This window comes from Panicum virgatum, chromosome 5K, assembly GCF_016808335.1.
Source record: "Panicum virgatum strain AP13 chromosome 5K, P.virgatum_v5, whole genome shotgun sequence".
Lineage (NCBI taxonomy): Eukaryota > Viridiplantae > Streptophyta > Magnoliopsida > Poales > Poaceae > Panicum > Panicum virgatum.
In genome coordinates, this window is record NC_053140.1 from 39,391,231 (window position 1) to 39,409,106 (window position 17,876).

General features: G+C 42.8%; 1 protein-coding gene across 3 annotated transcripts; it reads left to right on the forward strand.

Moving 5' to 3' along the window:
- Nucleotides 1–526: 526 nt before the first annotated feature.
- On the forward strand, nucleotides 527–12,783 carry LOC120707423 (centromere protein C-like). Of its 3 annotated transcripts, none has more exons than XM_039992328.1 (14): nucleotides 527–830; nucleotides 1,158–1,342; nucleotides 1,450–1,535; nucleotides 1,607–1,709; nucleotides 2,024–2,190; nucleotides 2,302–3,032; nucleotides 3,129–3,308; nucleotides 3,390–3,420; nucleotides 4,354–4,436; nucleotides 5,358–5,469; nucleotides 11,196–11,275; nucleotides 11,660–11,771; nucleotides 11,870–11,977; nucleotides 12,379–12,783. In XM_039992328.1, the coding sequence occupies exons 1-14, from the start codon at nucleotides 690–692 to the stop codon at nucleotides 12,498–12,500; spliced, it is 2,241 nt and encodes a 746-aa protein (XP_039848262.1). In that variant the 5' UTR covers nucleotides 527–689; the 3' UTR covers nucleotides 12,501–12,783. The 3 variants fall into 3 exon arrangements, with proteins under 3 accessions (XP_039848262.1, XP_039848261.1, XP_039848260.1); XM_039992327.1 differs by having other exon boundaries at nucleotides 528–830; nucleotides 2,024–2,226; nucleotides 5,388–5,469; XM_039992326.1 differs by having other exon boundaries at nucleotides 529–830; nucleotides 2,024–2,226.
- The last annotated feature ends 5,093 nt before the right edge of the window (nucleotides 12,784–17,876 follow it).

A 17,876-nucleotide genomic window follows, 5' to 3' on the forward strand; every position in this document is an offset into this window, starting at 1 on the left:
GCTATTTTTTACATAATAAGAAAACATCAGAATAAGATGATGACATCATACTTCATTACTTCATAACGACATATTCCACAAGTTTCATACTGTCATACGCTCAATTACTATAGTCAAACAATCACAAACTCATAAGTCTTGATAAAGTAATAAGAAAGATTATTAAAACACTAAAGCTTTAGTAAACGCTACGCTATTCCTTTTTAGTGGCGCTATAGCGACGATAGCGTCCATAGCGCAAAAATATGTAATATCGTTGCGGCAGTTGCTTCTAGACGCTATAGCGACGCTATTTCGGCGCTATAGCGTGCTATTTTTTACAATGATTTAAATTAAACCAAATAATAAAGCACGAGCTGGGGAAAAAAACAAAAAAAAAAACTGAACGCGACGACTACTAGGCCCACTGGACCGTTCACATCCATACTGACTTGTTGGACGTACGTGACCGATCCTCGGCCCGTTGCCCGTTGCCCGTGGCAGACATCTGATAAAAAAAAAACACTCCGCTTCCGCCTCCGGCATCCACCCCCGCTTCGCATTTCAATTTTTGAACTCCCGATCCGGCAATTCCCCATCCGGCCAATCCCTCCCCAACCACATTCCAGTCTGAGACGGGCATCTCGGCTCGCCTCCGGCGTTGCCTCGAATCCCCAGGCGGCGGCGGGGCCGCCTGGGCGACGCGCCGTATGGACGCCGCCGACCCCCTCTGCGCCATCTCCTCTCCGTCGCGACTCCTTCCCCGGACTCTCGGCCCCGCCGGCCCAGGGGCGTCCCCCTCGAAGGCCCGCGAGGTGCTCCTCGAGGCCATCTCCCGCGCCCGATCGTTGGTACGTATGCCCGCCCGTCCCTTGAGGCACGAACCTCCCATGGTCACCTCCAACCCCAACCCTTATCTCGAATGGCCGCATCGACGGCTTGTAGTAGCTTGGTCTGGATGGCATTTCAAGGAGGACCACCTCGCTCGGGATCTAGGGTTCTGTTTTTTTTTTCCATTCGCAGCTTATGATTTGTTCCCTTTATAGGTTTAGTTCCTTTTTTCCTGACTTACAGAGGGAAATGCATGGAATATTGGAGTAACTCATTAAATAGGCTAAATATCTCATTACTTGGATTGCTGGAGTGCTAATTCCAATGTTTCACAATGTCCCGCGTAGAAAGGATCCAAGGAGCTGGTTGAGCAGGCCAGAGTGGTGTTGAAAGGACACGGGGATATCCAGATGCTCTACCATGATGATGGAGCGAAAGCCTGGGGCCCTGCAAATGGCAAGAAAGATCAGCAGGGAAGAAGGCCAGGACTGGACCGCAAACGGGGTCGGTTCACTCACAAGGCCCCGGAAAGGCAAGATGCTTGTTCTTCTACGCTGTCGCTTCCATATACAGCTCCATAAGCAACGTGAGCTGTGAATAGCATTAAAGCCACTTGTCTTGATGCTGTTCTCTTTGCAGCAAGGGGGTACCTGCTGTTGATCGCTCTAACATATTGAAGATTAAGGATCCAAACGAATACTACAAGAAATTGGATGATCTTGAAGGTAACCATTATCATTTCAATTGACGGTTTGATCAGCTTTAGCAGTGCACTAATAACAGTTAATCAATGCAGAGGCTGAGAAGGAGATAAGACGGCTAAATGGTGAGGTTGTTGATGACATAGCAATGAATTTTGATCCTGTAGTAGAACCCAAGAGACGATCTACTGTGCTGGGGTATGCTGCTTAGCTCTTTCTATATTGTGTGTGTGTGTGTGTGTGTCTAAGGTTAGTTACAAACTTATAATTGTCTAGAGAGGACTTTTTACAATGCAGCCTGAGAAAAGCATACCTAGCCTATATTCTTGTGTGTTTGTGACCTATAAGTTTGGATGTATTTGCATCCATATCGTTTCTGTATGTGTGTTATCGCTACTGGTTGCAGAAGCATAGTGGAAACATAAGAATTGCCTTTTTCTGTACCTACATGCCAACCTACCACCGCATTGATGACATGAACTGATCCATGAATTATGCCTGTTAATTGACAGGAGAAAATCAGTCCGTACTTTCAAGTTGATTGACGATGCTGATACTCAAGATCCAATTGAGATATCAGATTCCCAAACAGGAACTGTGACTGGATCTCAGCTCTCGCAAGATGATGCACATGCCTCTGCTGCGGAAAAAAATGAACAGTTTGCTCCTTCAAGACCTGGTCAATGTTCTATCTCAGATGTTTCAGAGAAAGAAGGTTACACATAATTTGTTTTGGATTGTTGCCATTATCTATATTTGAATTTGCTTGACGTGATTTCTCTATGTACAGATTCATTAGCTGAGAAGGATAGAGACGATTTGTCTTATTTACTGACCTCGCTCCAAAATTTGGATGAACCTGATGAGGAAGAATTTTTCCGAAAGACCTTAGGGATTGGCAAAATAAGGAAAGAAAAAGTTTGTCTTCGTAATTCAATTCCTGGAGATAGATCCCAAAGAAGCAATACTGTATGGAACAATTCAATGAGGGTTCCTCCTCCAGAAAGTTCTTTGCCACAGAGTTGCCAGAGTCGAGTTTCGGAGTTAGAGAAACATTTATTTCCCAGTGATGCAGCAAACGATAAATGTGCAGATCTACAGGAAGATGATGAATCTGAAGGTTCACCAGATATTGAGATGGGTGAACAACCATTGGTGCATGATTCCTCTGATGTTTTGATGACTGATGAGACCTTTACTGCAGATGAAATTGATAAGGTAAACCCAAATCTGAGCGTCAAAGCTGCAGAACATGTTATTTATCCAGAACCCAACATGGCAGACTGTGCAGAAGAAAGGCAAACAGGAGGTTCCCCACTTGGTTTGTGTACTGCAAGTGAATATGATAGGGAGACCCCAAATTTGGGTGTCAAAGCTACAGAACATGTTCTTGATCCAGAACCAAGCATGCCTGATCATGCAGATGAAAGGCAAGCGGGAGTTTCCCCACTTGGTTTGTACAGCGATACAGAAGTTGCCAAAGAAAAGGCTGCATGCAGCAGGAGCAATATTTCTATGGAGGTGCTTGTTTTAAACTTGTTTCTCACCTTTACTTATTCATTAGTAAACTTCTGAACCCTTGACTCGGCATATATCATGTTTAACTTTACACTGCAGGAAGACAATGTGCCAATAGACCATCCTATTGATATGTCTAATAATGAAGTGGAAGTTTCTTCTTCTCATCATTTGGAAGGCAGCTTGGCAGAAGCGTTGGTCAGGACATCAGTTAGAAATGTGGCTTCAGATGGTATTGATCGGACGTCACATGCAGCTGAGGACAGCATTCAACATCTGGTAAGTTCCTGTACAAATTATTATCGTTAAACATAACTTTCTGAGTGTATCTTGAACTTAGATTTTTGTTTTGTGTCACAGGAAGTGGTCGAAGAGGATGGTGTTGTACAAGGTACCTATTTTCTCTGGAAATGTCAGCCAAACATATGTCTCTCGTGCCTCAGGAAAAGAAACATATCGACTGCAGTTTTTCTGTCATCCAAACTACACAACCATTATACTAAACTCTGCACAATTATTCTGAAGACTGGATTTGTTATTTTCCTTGAAGTTGATATATTTCAATTGCAATGATGCCCTTGTTCTCCAACCTCTTGGCAAGCCACCATTAACCACACATGCACGTGTGAGTGCTCTCTCACTCACACACATGCGCACACCCAACCCACACACCATCGCGCACACACATACAAGGAACCACTCATTGCAAATAGACCCAGAAGTAGAATAAAATCCAATATCTCTTTGACAGTAGCAGTGTTCCCTTACTTATAGAAATAAGACAGAAGCATATGTTAAGGAGAATCAACTATTTATTGTGTTTGTTAAGTTGTTTGAAAGCACATCATCAGTTCATCACAATATTCATCATGTGGTTGAATATTATGTCTAGATATGATATTTTAAGTTATACTACCTATGATAGTCATATGCAGTTTAGGGTATGCATGCAGTTTTCTATATAGACCTTTGGCAATTACTCCTTTTCTATATAGTCCTCTGGCAATTCCAAATTATAGGTTGGCTAAAACAACCTATAATTTGGAATGGGGAGGGAGTAGAACTGTAATAATATCGAATTATTTTTGATGTTTTTTTTATTATTTTCATTTTTATGTGATAAACCCAAATGTTTTAGTGTATAGGCGTATAATAAGGGTCAAAATTTCAAAAGTGTGACAACTCACATGTTAGGACATGTTTACCACAGATAGCTATCTGTAGGAACATTCTGTAGAATTTTTTTATCTGCTGTTCTGCATTGAGTGCAAAATTTAGAACATGCAATTTGTTGAGGTTTGTAGCATTAATTTTTCCTCCACAGATATGTCAAGTCATCCATCAGAAATACCTCTAGAAGATATTGATCGAGCGAATCAATCTCAGATGCATGGTGGAAACAATAAGGTAGATTCTTATGTAACATCATTGATGTTGTCTTTCAATCATTGCTGCTGTAAATAATCTAGCTCAACATGTCTTGTACTTTTACATTGCTTATATGGATAATTACCACTTTATCATCTTGTACTATGGGCATCCTTGATAGTGGAGGAGATTGAATTAGCTGCCCTGAGTAGCAAGGAAATCCTTGCTCTCACCTAGCGCAAAAGCAAGGCTAGACAGGGAATCCAAACTAACGTTCTTGCATGTTAGCATGACTAGGCAAGAGTGGGTAAGGGAGCAAACAGTGTATCTATTTCCTTCATAAATCCTGACCACTAAAATTGTTGAGTTCTTGAGCCAAAATGCACCACTCATTGTTGAGACTTGAGAGATGAGTAGGCGTTTTGGTTCATTGAGTGGTACCTAATATAGTCGCATATCATCTGAATATCTGATGCCATACTTTACATAAATACATACTTGTGACGCAACATTCAGTTTCCATTTGGCTAGATTACGAGGATTTTTCTTAGCTAGGCTTGGTACCTGCATTAGAGATTTACACAGGCCTTTAAAGAAGCAGAATCTTGCTTTGCTATGCTTTATTAATTATTTACATGTTCCAATTCTTCCATATACTGTTAAATAAAATTTTATACAAGGACATTATTGTCAAACTCAGCGCATGTTTTGGATCCTATGCCCAACCTTACCGAGAGGAACTGCAAAGAAGGTTGTATATTTGCTTCTCTTGCTTACTTTTGAGCAGGAATAGCAAAAAAAGGCTGACACATGCATAGGTGAAGCAACAACCAGCAGAGATGCAGTGATTTTAGCCTATCGTGCTCATCTTCATCATACTTTTCTGTGTATATGACAAATTAAGTTCCATCTTTGCCTGTTCTCAAAAGACAATCATTCTTTCCTTCTTTGGACTTTCAGAAATCAGCAGCTGATCTGAGAAATGCGCAGGCTCCGATCAAAGAGAAGAAGCGACAAGCAGCTGCAAAAGGGAAAAAGAAGCAACAATCAAAGAGGAGCCAAAAAGTGGCAGGTATACCTCTGCCCATGCTACTTTATGTTTAGTAATGCATGCGCGCTTCAAACCATTTGTCTATGAGATTACGAGGATTGTTCTTAACCAGGCCTGGTAACTGCGTTAGAATGTTTGCAGGCCTTTATAGAAGCAGTCATGCTTAGTTGTGTGTATGCATCAGAATGTTTGCAGGCCTTTAAAGGAGAGTCATGCTTAGTTATGCGTAACTTATTATTTACATGTTTCCGTAGCGGCATAACTTGCCGCATGTTGGGCTCGCCGAGTTTTTTTTTCCTTCAGTTTTATGCAACTGTTTTCGCCAAATGTTTGGCGGACGAATCGTCTGCCGCTTCTTGGCGTGCCACAACTACGTTCTGGCGAGGTGAGGTAATCCAAACAGGCATTTAGTATTGTTTATCAGGCAAAATCGCCTACATACAATACAACTGAAGCTCATCATCACCTGTGACAAAGACAACCGGCCAACTAGGGCCTTATTGTTCTTTTGCTTGGTGACGTCTCTTTGTGTTCGATTATTCTCTTATCTACTTAGCTGTGTTAAATTACGTGATGCTGTATCATGGCTTTAAACTCCGCCTATGCTGACTGGAAGACTCTCTCTCCTGAGTCGTCTCAACATAGCCGGTCCCAAGCCCGGATAAAGGAGGAGGGTTGCGTTAGGTTTTGGCAAACCAGCATAAAAAATGCCACTCTAATGGATTTGAAACCCACAAGAAACTCGTTGGGGCGTAACCCTCTTAGCGACGCGCTACATCGGAACCCGGGTGTGGTGATAAATGGGCAAGGGCCGGGTCGCCATCCCCCCAAGGGCGCGTCGTATCATGACCTGGGTACGATGATAAGTGAGCAAGGGTCGGGTGTAAGGATCGATGGACCAAGAGGGGGGGGGGTGAATTGGGCCTTTTCCAAAATTCTAAAGCAATAAAACAACCTTAACCTATGCAAGGCTAGTAAGGCTCAATTCACCCACCGGCTAAACAAAGCAAACTACACAAGCTAACAAAGATATGAAACTAAGCAAGGTAGAGCTAAGCTATGATCTCTAAGGTCAAGCACATGAAAGAAAGCATGAAAGTAAGTGCTTGAAATGAAAGAGAGTGCAAGAGACAACCGGATTTTTCCCGTGGTGTCGATGTGTTGGCACACACCCCTAATCCACGTTGTGACACTCACTAAGAGTCTTGTCACCTCCCATGTCACCGAGACTTGGGCGCTCACTAAGAGTCTCCGTTCACCATCCCGGCGTGGTGGAGCTCAAGCCACGTACAATCTTCTTCTCCGGGCTCCCACAATCCTTGGCAAGCTCCGCGAGAAACACTTCGATCACCAAGATCGTCTAGGTGCTGCCAAACACCAAGAGTAACAAGTTCCTAAGCCTTCACTTGACCTACACTCAGTTGGCCCTAGCTCAAGCACACTTGCTACACTTGCAATGGATGAGTTCTTCAAGGTTGAAGCACAAACTAAGCACTAGATCTTCTCTCTTTTGCTCAAAGCTCTATCTCTTCTTCTCAAGGGTGGCCTCAGGTTTTCAAGGTGTCAAAGGCGACTGAAATGAACCAGGGGGTACCCTTATATGGAGTGGAGGAGGTCACATAGCCGTTGGAGGTTTTCTGCAGAAAAACCGTGACCACCGGAAGAACCGACGGTATAGAAAATATGGGCATCGGTTCAACCGGTCTCTCTGTGTCAAAGAAGTAGCCGTTGGAGTTCTGATACAGTATCCACGCTTGCGTCATTGCACCGGTGCATGCTCCGTAGGGGCATCGGTTCAACCGGTGCTGAAGAGGTTCGCTAATCAACTCAAACAAGCGTTCTGGAACAAAGTACATCCAATGCACCGGTGCTTTGTTTCTGAACCATCGGTTCAACCGGTGCTGAAGAGAACTTGGAGTCCATCAAACATGCTCTCTGGAACAAAGGACTTTCATTGCACCGGTGTTTTGATTTCGGAGCGTCGGTTCAACCGGTGCTGAAGAGAGGTTGGAATCCATCAAAACATGCTCTCTGGAACAAAGGGCTTTCATTGCACCGGTGCTTATCTTCTTGACCATCGGTTCAACCGGTGCTTTACTTGATGTCTGCCTTCATCCAGAGAAGATAGACCGACAGGGCGTCGGTCCTTCCGCCATGCATCGGATGCTCCGATGCTGGTGCACCGGTTCAACCGGTGCTACTGATTTTCTTTGTTTTCAGCTGTTTTGACTTGGATTCGAATGTGACTTTGATTGTTTCTTCTTCCAAGAGTTGTGTTGACTTCTATTGACCATCTTTTGCTGTTTTTGAGTGAGTGTGTAATATTTCTAGGGCCAACTCAAGTTTGATCAAGCTACTAACTCATGAACCCCTCTTAATAGTGCGATCGCTACAAAACTATAAAACCTATACTAACCTAAGTGTCCTTCTCAACCTTGTGACACTTAGGACTAGAAAGATCCTTAGCCTTGACAAAATATAAATTAAAAGCCGAGATCGCCTTTTTGAATGACCGAAATTGAGGGGCCTCTTTTGACATATGACCAAATGAGCGATAATGATTTATTAAGCTGCACAAACTCATTAGTCACAATAATGGTTGTCATTAATCACCGAAACATACCTTGAGGGCCTAGATGCTTACATCGGGTCGTCACCTGAATGGCGCGCTACATCTACGCCCGGGTGTAGTGAAAAATGAGCAAGGGTCTTCGCACTTCCCTCGACGGGTGCGAAGGGTAAGGAAGCTAGCCGAGCCAACTAGGATTCGTATAGGTAGCTGGAACGTAGGGTCCCTAACGGGTAAGTTGTGAGAGCTAGTTGATGTAGCAATTAGGAGGCGTGTAAATATTCTATGCGTTCAGGAGACTAAATGGAAGGGCCAGAAGGCGAAGGAGGTTGAGGATACTGTCTTCAAGCTTTGGTACACGGGAGCAACTCCGGGTAGGAATGGTGTAGGCATCTTGATTGATAGGAGCCTTAAGGATGGAGTCGTAGAGGTTAGAAGGCAAGGCGACCGGATTATCCTAATCCGGTTGGTAGTTGGAGATTCGGTTTTGAATGTGATTAGTGCCTATGCCCCTCAGGTAGGCCTTAGTGAGAGCACCAAGATGCAGTTCTGGGAAGATCTAGATAGCATGGTTAGTACCGTGCCTACCAGCGAGAAACTCTTCATAGGAGATCTCAACGGCCATGTGGGTGCGACTAATGTAGGGTTCGAGCGAGTGCACGGGGGTTTTGGGTATGGTAGCAGGAGTCAAGAGGGGGATGATGTGTTGAACTTCGCGTTAGCCTACGACTTGTTGATAGCGAATACCGTGTTTAAGAAGAGGGAATCCCATCTTGTGACGTTTCGTAGTGGACAACACTCGAGCCAGATCGACTTTATCCTTACTAGGAGGGAGGATAGACGTGATTGCTTAGATTGTAAGGTGATACCTGGGGAGTGTGTTGTCCCTCAACACAAGCTTGTGGTGGCGGATTTTCGTCTTCGGGTACGTGTCCACCGGGACAAATGTGCCAAGATTGCGAGAACAAAGTGGTGGAAGCTTAGAGGGGAAGCGGCACAAGCGTTTAAGGAAAGGATGCTAGGTGAGGGGCCTTGGGAAGAAGGAAAAGACGCAGATGACATGTGGCTAAAGATGGCAACATGTGTTCGGAAGGTGGCCTCAGAGGTGTTTGGCGTGAGTAGGGGAGGCAAACAGGAGGGGAAATACACCTGGTGGTGGAACGACGAGGTGCAAAGGGCTATTAAGGAGAAGAAGGAGTGTTTCAAGCGCCTCCATCTTGACAAGAGTGCAGCCAACATCGAGGGCTATAAATTAGCGAAGAGGGTTGTAAAGCGAGCTGTGAGTGTAGCAAAAGGTAAGGCGTATGATGACCTGTATCAGCGGCTAGGCACGAAAGAAGGGGAGAATGACATTTATAGGATGGTTAGGATCCGCGAGCGGAAGACAAGGGACATCAACCAAATCAAATGCATTAAGGATGAGACAGATCGACTGCTAGTGAAGGATGAGGAGATCATGGATAGATGGAGAGAGTACTTCGACAAGTTGTTTAATGGAGAGAGTGAGAGCCCTACCCTTGAGTTAGATGACTCTTTTGACGATACTAACAGACGTTTTGTGAGGAGAATTCAGGAGGCAGAGATCGGGGAGGTTTTGAAGAGGATGAAGAGAGGTAAAGCGATGGGCCCTGATGGTATTCCCATTGAGGTGTGGAGATGCCTAGGAGATAGAGCAATAGTATGGTTAACTAAGCTTTTTAATCTCATTTTTCGGTCAAACAAGATGCCTGAAGAATGGAGGAGAAGTATATTAGTACCTATCTTCAAAAACAAGGGCGATGTTCAAAGTTGTACTAACTACCGTGGAATTAAGCTGATGAGCCATACGATGAAGCTTTGAGAGAGGGTTATCGAGCATCGCCTAAGAAGAGTGACAAGTGTGACCCAAAATCAATTTGGGTTCATGCCTGGAAGGTCAACCATGGAGGCGATTTTCTTAATACGACAATTGATGGAGAGATATAGGGAGCAGAAGAAGGACTTGCACATGGTCTTCATTGACCTTGAGAAGGCATATGACAAGGTACCGAGAAATGTCATGTGGTGAGTTTTGGAGAAGCACAAAGTCCCAATTAAGTACATTACCCTCATTAAGGATATGTACAAGGATGCGACGACGTTTGTCCGAAAATGTGATGGCAACACCATTGACTTTCCTATTAACATAGGCCTACACCAGGGGTCAGCATTGAGCCCTTATTTATTTGCTTTAGTGATGGATGAGGTCACAAGGGATATACAAGGTGAGATCCCTTGGTGTATGCTCTTTGCTGATGATGTGGTGCTAGTTGACGAGAGTAGGGCAGGGGTTAATAGGAAGTTAGAGCTGTGGAGACGCACGTTAGAGTCGAAAGGATTCAGACTTAGTAGGACCAAGACCGAGTACATGATGTGCGATTTCAGCGCGACTAGGCATGAGGGGGGAGACGTTAGTCTAGATGGCCAAGTGGTGGTCCAGAAGGATACTTTTCGGTATTTAGGATCGGTGCTACAAAAGGATGGCGACATTGATGAAGATGTTAGGCATAGAATTTCAGCTGGCTGGTTGAAATGGCGGCAAGTTTCTGGCATCCTTTGTGACAAGAGGGTGCCACAAAAGCTAAAAGGCAAATTCTATAGGACAGCAATTCGTCCGGCGATGTTATACGGTGCTGAATGTTGGCCTACAAAAAGGCGACATGTGCAGCAACTGAGTGTAGCAGAGATGCGGATGTTGCGGTGGTTTTGCGGGCACACAAGGAGAGATAGAGTCCGGAACGAAGTTATTCGGGATAGGGTCGGGGTGGCACCAATTGAGGAGAAACTTACTCAGCATCGGCTGAGATGGTTTGGACATGTCCAACGAAGGCCTCCTGAGGCGCCGGTGCGTAATGGGGTTCTTGAGCGGGTCGATAATGTAAAGAGGGGTAGAGGTAGACCTAAACTGACGTGGGATGAGTTGGTTAAAAGAGACCTTAAGGATTGGAATATCTCTAAAGAGATAGCTTTGGATAGGAGCGCTTGGAGACTAGCTATCAATGTGCCTGAACTTTGAACTTACTTCTTTCGGGTTTCATCTCTAGCCTACCCCAATTTGCTTGGGAAAAAAAGCTATGTTGTTGTTGTTGTTTGTTGTTGTTGTATCATGGCTTTAAAATTCTTACTCTGTCTGGTGTTCTGAAGCATATTTTCTTTACAGCTGAATCGAATCACTCACTGGAAATATCCCAAGAAAATTTTGATTCAGAGAATCAACCTCATATGGATGAGAATATCGAGGTAGACTCCTTTTGGTGCACCTTCTTATGTTTTAGTTTCTGTGCTGGAACCAGTGCATGAAAATCTTATATAGAAGTAATATTCAGGGAGTGTCACATTCCTTCTCTTTATACAATGTATTTTGGATAACAAATGCATGACCAAAAATGTAGGTACATTTTTCTCTTCATCATGCTAAGCATGTGTTATTTAGGGAATGAGGGATCAGTAGTCACTTAGAATTTGTAGATATGACCAGGTGAAGACTTGTGTAGGGCCCTATTTTTATTCAAGTTGCATGCCCTGGGTAGGAACAATCAGCAAATATAGATTTTGCCTGCATCTTTTTAAGAACATGTTCTTTAAACTTTGAAGCTCTACATTCATCTGTCTTTGGACTTTCAGCCACAGACAGTTGCTACGAGTAGTGCTCTGTCGCCAAACAAAGCTAAGGAGCAAAAGGGAGCTCAAAGGAGAAACAGGACCAAGCAATCAAATCAAAGAAAAAGCCTGGGAGGTCACACTTCTGCACATTCAGTACCTTTCTTTTACAGCACAGTTTTAAAAGGATACTGATGTCCTGCATTTATATTCCCAATGACTGTTGTCCTTTAGATGCTGGCCTTGCATGGCAGTCTGGAGTGAGGAGAAGCACAAGAATACGCTCAAGGCCTTTGGAGCATTGGCTTGGTGAAAGATTTGTATATGGGCGCATACATGACAGTAAGTAGACAGATCTAATACACGTTTCTTTGTGTCCAAGACTTGAAACAGAATATAAGGACAAAGATATCAAGGCAAAATCATCATCTTAGCAATGTGAAAATGCCATCTGACTGCCATTTTAATACAGCTAGTAAGTTACTGCATGAAACCAACAATTTAAAGCCCTCTTATTCTGTTCTATAAGTAAAATCAGAGGTGGGGGGAAAATGAGGGTTGGGAAATAATTTTAGCACCTTATAGATTATTTAATACTGACATAATGGTGCTTAAAGTTCTAATATGTTTTTCACAGTTTTACATGCCTGCCTAGTTGCCCTGATCCAAGCACTCTCTCCGTGTGTATGTGTGTATTAAAGTAGAACAGCGACATTTTTATCTGATACTCCTATCATTTGCAGCTATGGTCACAGTTATTGGCATCAAAGCATACTCTCCTGATCAAGATGGCAAGAAAACTTTGAAAGTGAAATCTTTTGTGCCTGAGCATTCCGATCTTGTTACTGAATGGGCGAAGTACTGACATGTTTTTCCTTGACAAGTCATGGTCAGATCGCCATTTTCCTAAGAGGATCCCGCAACTCGCGACCTGTGTGACCTGTTGCTTTGTCACCTGACTTCCTGTGATTGTGGTAATGGTGGAGCTGCACGGAAATGCAGAGATGATGTGAATTTGTAAAGTTAAAGACATAAGTCTTATTGGATGATGGTATCTGTCTAAAGTTCGGATGCGCTCGACTATTTGTGGCAGAACCGCCAGAATTAATCCGACTCAAGTGTGCTAACCATTATCATTAAAGATGAAATGATTAACTCGCATTTCGAACAGAGAAATTTGACAGTCTGTCGGGTAAAATCCTGATAAAACCATTGTATTTCCGATCGAAACAACATACCTCACTCGAAGGTGAGCTTAGAGATTACAATAACCATAAATTTTTATAACACAAACTTTAATAGTAAATGTTATTACAAATTGAGTTTGAGAATGCAAACAAGATATCTCGGAATTTGAAAGTAGATAGGTTGTTTAGAGTTTATAAACAATGAAAAAGAAAACGACAACTAGCGACGGTATATGACATCATGATGAAGCCTGTACATGACGTCATTCTCACCAAGTATTCCAAAAATTACCTGAAAACTGTTATGAATCGATGCCTCTTTATCAATAGGCGTCGTTTCTCATGCGATCTCATCCATCCGTACGGCAGTTAGCATAATTGTTAGTATGATAGCAGTTAGCATGACATACGAAGGGGCATGTCCCTTCGGCTGTAGTCTGTTCACGTGAACAGTAACTTCCTTGTAAACAGACACCCCTTCACATGTATATAATCCTCAAAGATCAATGAAACAAACAGTTGTTCCCAAAATCTCTGTTCATTTACATTCTCATTCACAACACATTATCAGTCACTTTGCTCTTTGAACAAGAGAAAAGGAGAACGACAAGCGGAAGAACAAACGCTGCTTCCAGAGGCACATGCCTCTGAACCCTCGTCGGATTAATGGCTGCCAAAGAGTTCGAACAATTAGCTCTTGACGGCCACAACTATCCAACATGGGCTGTGGACGTAAAAGTTAGTCTTTCGTCCCGTGGACTTTATCGAGCAGTTGCACCACCTGTAGAGGGTGCTGAACCGCTTGATGATCAATATGTATTCTCGGCCTTATACATTATTAGGAGTCACATTCATCCTGATCTTAAGGCCGAATATTTGTTGGAAGAAAATCCACGAAATTTATGGACTTCTCTTAAGAAACGCTATGAACAACAAAAGGCACTTATCCTGCCCGCGGCCAATTATGAGTGGACCCAACTTCGCTTACAGGACTTTAAAACTATAAGTGATTATAACCATGCTGTTCATAGGATATGCTCAAAGTTGCAATTCTGCGAGAAAGAACCTTCAGATGCGGATAAGATAGAAAAGGCTCTATCTACTATGCTTCCCTCTGAAAGGATTCTTCAACAACAATACCGTGAAAGGAATTTTCAGGTTTATTCTGATCTTATTCATACATTACTTGAGGCCGAAAAACATTCCGAACTTATGGTTTGGAATAATCAGCAACGCCCTGTAGGGTCTGCTCCATTGCCTGAAGTACATGCTTATTCTAAGAATAAACCCAAATTTAATGATGGATCTTCTAAGAACTATCATCAAGAAAATTCCAAGAAGGGTAAGAAAATCCGCAAACGCAACAAGAAATTCCAGAATCGTGTTTCCAACAAGAGTAAGGACATTTCTAAATACAGGAGTGACAAACCTGTGTGCCAAAAGTGCGGTTGTTACAGCCATATTACAAAGAAATGTCGTACCCGAGTCATCTTGTTGATCTTTACTTAAAGTTCGTGGGACGTGGACGTGCTACTCAAGGACAGAAGTATGAAGCCCACTTCAACTATCAACCTGACACAACCAGGGAAGAGGCTAGTTGTTCACAACAAGTTCCCGAGGAACCAAGCAGCAACCCCATACCAGGAGGCGAGGATCTTGCTACAGAGAATATGATCGTGGAATACACTTCCAACGACATATTTGGAGACCTCGAATAGGCTCCCAATCTCCAAAAGATTCCAAAGTCTTGATGTCCTATTTACTAGTATTTGTAATATTTAGCACAATTTATGTCTTAAAGTGTTGTAAATAAATAAGGTCATCACTTTCTTAGGTTGGATATAAAATAAATGTATTGTATACATTTGATATTTAATAAATATAGTATGTATTCTATATATCATCAAAGAATTTCATATTAAATTCTTCATTTATATATAGATTTATACTGGAGTCGATCCGATGGACGAGGAATTATGCCTTGTGGATAGTGGAACCACAAATCCTATACTTAGGGAAATTTTTTTTTCCAAACTCTTACCAAGAAACAAGAAAAAGTTTTGACAATTGCAGGACGCAATGCAACGATAGTTGGCACTAGTCGTGCCACTATTGTACTCCCTATGGGTACCCATATTACAATTGAGAATGCACTTTTGTATCCCGATTCAAAGTGTACCCTACTAAGCTATAAAGATATCGGTCAAAATGGTTTTCATATTGAAACCGGTGATGACAATAATGAGGAATTTCTCCTCGTTACTAAAGATAACGGATATGGCAAACAAATTGTTGAACAAATTCCTTCTTTTCCGTCCGAATTATACTACACATACATTAAACCCGTACCACATGTTGCGTATAAGGTAATTTTTCAGAATGTTGATACATTCAAAACTTGGCATGACCGCCTTGGCCATCTTGGTGTAGGGATGATGAGAAAAATTATCAGCAATTCAAATGGTCATGAGTTAAATATTGCTAAATTTTCCAAATCATCGGATTTTATGTGCACTTCATGCGCTACGGGGAAATTGATTTTACGTCCATCACACGTTAAAATTCAAAATGAGCCACTCAAATTCCTTGAACACATTCAAGGTGACATATGTGGCCCCATACAACCTACGTCTGGACCTTTCAGGTACTTCGTGGTTCTAATAGATGCATCTACTAGATGGTCTCATGTGTGTCTTTTATCCACACGTAACCATGCTTTTGCAAAGATTATTGCTCAGGTCATTAGACTTAGAGTACAAAATCCTGAACATCAAATTCAATCAATTCGAACGGACAATGCTGCTGAATTTTCCTCAAAGGCTTTCAATGATTATTGTATGGCTTTAGGAATTCAAGTTCAACACTCAGTCCCATATGTCCATACACAAAACGGTTTAGCAGAATCTCTTATTAAGAGAATTAAACTCATTGCAAGACCCTTACTACAAAATTGCAACCTCCCAACTTCATGTTGGGGTCATGCAGTCTTACACGCTGCAGACTTAATTCAATTGCGACCAACTGCATATCACGTAGTCTCTCCTATGCAATTAGTATGTGGGAATACGCCAAATATTTGTCATCAGCGAAAATTCGGTTGCGCAGTATACGTACCGATCTCACTACCTAAGCGTACCGCTATGGGCCCACACAGGAAACTGGGGATCTATGTGGGGGTATCAATCACCGTCGATTATTAAATACCTCGAACCCCCTCACAGGGGACCAATTCATGGCTCGGTATGCTGATTGCATATTCAATGAGGACCATTTCCCGACATTAGGGGGAGATTATAAGTACCAAAATGAATGCCAGGAAATCAATTGGGATGCCCAAGGCATTTCCTCCTCAGATCCACGTACTCAAGAAACTGAACAACAAGTTCAGAAAATCATAAATTTGTAACATATTGCAAATAACCTGCCAGAAGCATTTACTGATTATAAGGGTGTCACAAAGTCCTCTTATCCTGCACGGAATGCACCCGAAAGAGTAGTGGTACCAAACAAAAACATTCAACTCCTCCCGCTTCCAAAGAAGAGGGGGAGAAGTACGACTGCTCCCAAGGATGATGCTCAAACGAAGCATCAGAGGATTCCGCGGACTAAATCTACAAAATCAGTAAATACAAGCCAACCTAAAGTTGGTAGACGCCCAAAAGTGGATACAAATCCCATACCAGGACCAATTCCACAATCCGGATCAATGGTGCACCCAAATACTGATCCTGGGACATCGGAACACCCTGACTCCATAGTCTTAGGAAATGACAAGTCACACAAAGGGGTGAAAGAAATTTCCATCAGTTACATTGACTCTGGAGAATCATACGATCGTAAGACTACTGTTGTCAACATATACTTCTCCGCAGCAATTGCAGAAATCTTCCTAAACGATCCAGATCCCAAGACCATGGCAGAGTGCAAAAAGCGCTCGGACTGGACTCAATGGAAAGAAGCAATCCAAGCTGAGATAGCCTCGCTCACTAAAAGAGAGGTATTCACATCTGCAATACTTACACCTCCCAAAGTCTTCCCTGTGGGATTCAAATGGGTTTTCGTCCGAAAACGGAATGAAAACAACGAGGTAGTGAGATAAAAAGCGAGACTAGTAGCACAAGGGTTCACGCAGAGACCCGGCATTGATTACAATGAAACCTATTCTCCAGTAATGAGTGGAATCACTTTCCGATACTTGATATCATTGGCAGTTCAAAATCATCTATCTATGCAGTTGATGGATGTAGTGACAGCATATCTTTATGGGTCACTTGATTCGGACATATTGTTGACGCTCATTAGCGCCCCGATTTGTATACCGCAAGCGCACGGTTCGTGTAGCTTTTCCCTTAGAGTATTCCCCCAAGGTTTATCAATCCGTGGATTGACAAAGAACTACCTAAGGTTATCCATCTAATCTAACGGATCTATCCTAACATAAAGCATGAATTGCACATATAGAGTAAACCTTCAACAGATATGAGTGATGTGTAAAGGTTGATCTCATCCATGAACATAGGCTTAATCATAGCAAAACCAAAGACATGACTAGGCCTATCGTCATCTAGTTGTAGTTCAAGCTAACGAGCAAATAAATCATGCATCTCAATCAAAAGCATCTTTAAACTCAAAATCTCCAATCCGATCCCTCGATACTCCGCCTACTCTGTGGAGACGGCTGTCACGACGCCCCCCTTTTGAATGAAATACCCTGAAGCAAGTCGAACCCCCTTTGGTAGTTCCGCCATGAACCTCTAGCCACCATGACTACAAGATCATGCTAAGCGATCTATCTCGATAATAGATCTAAGATGAAGCAAACCCAAAGAAAAGAACAAAATCGAAAGAGAGAACATGATCGCTAATAGATTCGGAAGACATGATTATCATTACTCACATAATAGATTCGTTTGGATCGTCACCACCGAGTACATACCATTGACGACTCCAACTAGCTCATGAACTCCACCATGGCACAACCTCGCAGGGAGGCCATGGCGGCTAGGGGCGGCCTAAGCCATCTCCTAGACAACTTCGAAGACTTGCGGCGGCCG

Excerpts from the sequence above, each read along its gene's own strand:
- LOC120707423 (XM_039992326.1), top strand. The coding sequence starts at position 690 with ATGGACGCCGCCGACCCCCTCTGCGCCATCTCCTCTCCGTCGCGACTC. Across the intron at positions 831-1,157 it reads TCTCCCGCGCCCGATCGTTG|AAAGGATCCAAGGAGCTGGT; the intron begins GTACGTATGCCC and ends TGTCCCGCGTAG. Across the intron at positions 1,536-1,606 it reads GAAATTGGATGATCTTGAAG|AGGCTGAGAAGGAGATAAGA; the intron begins GTAACCATTATC and ends TAATCAATGCAG.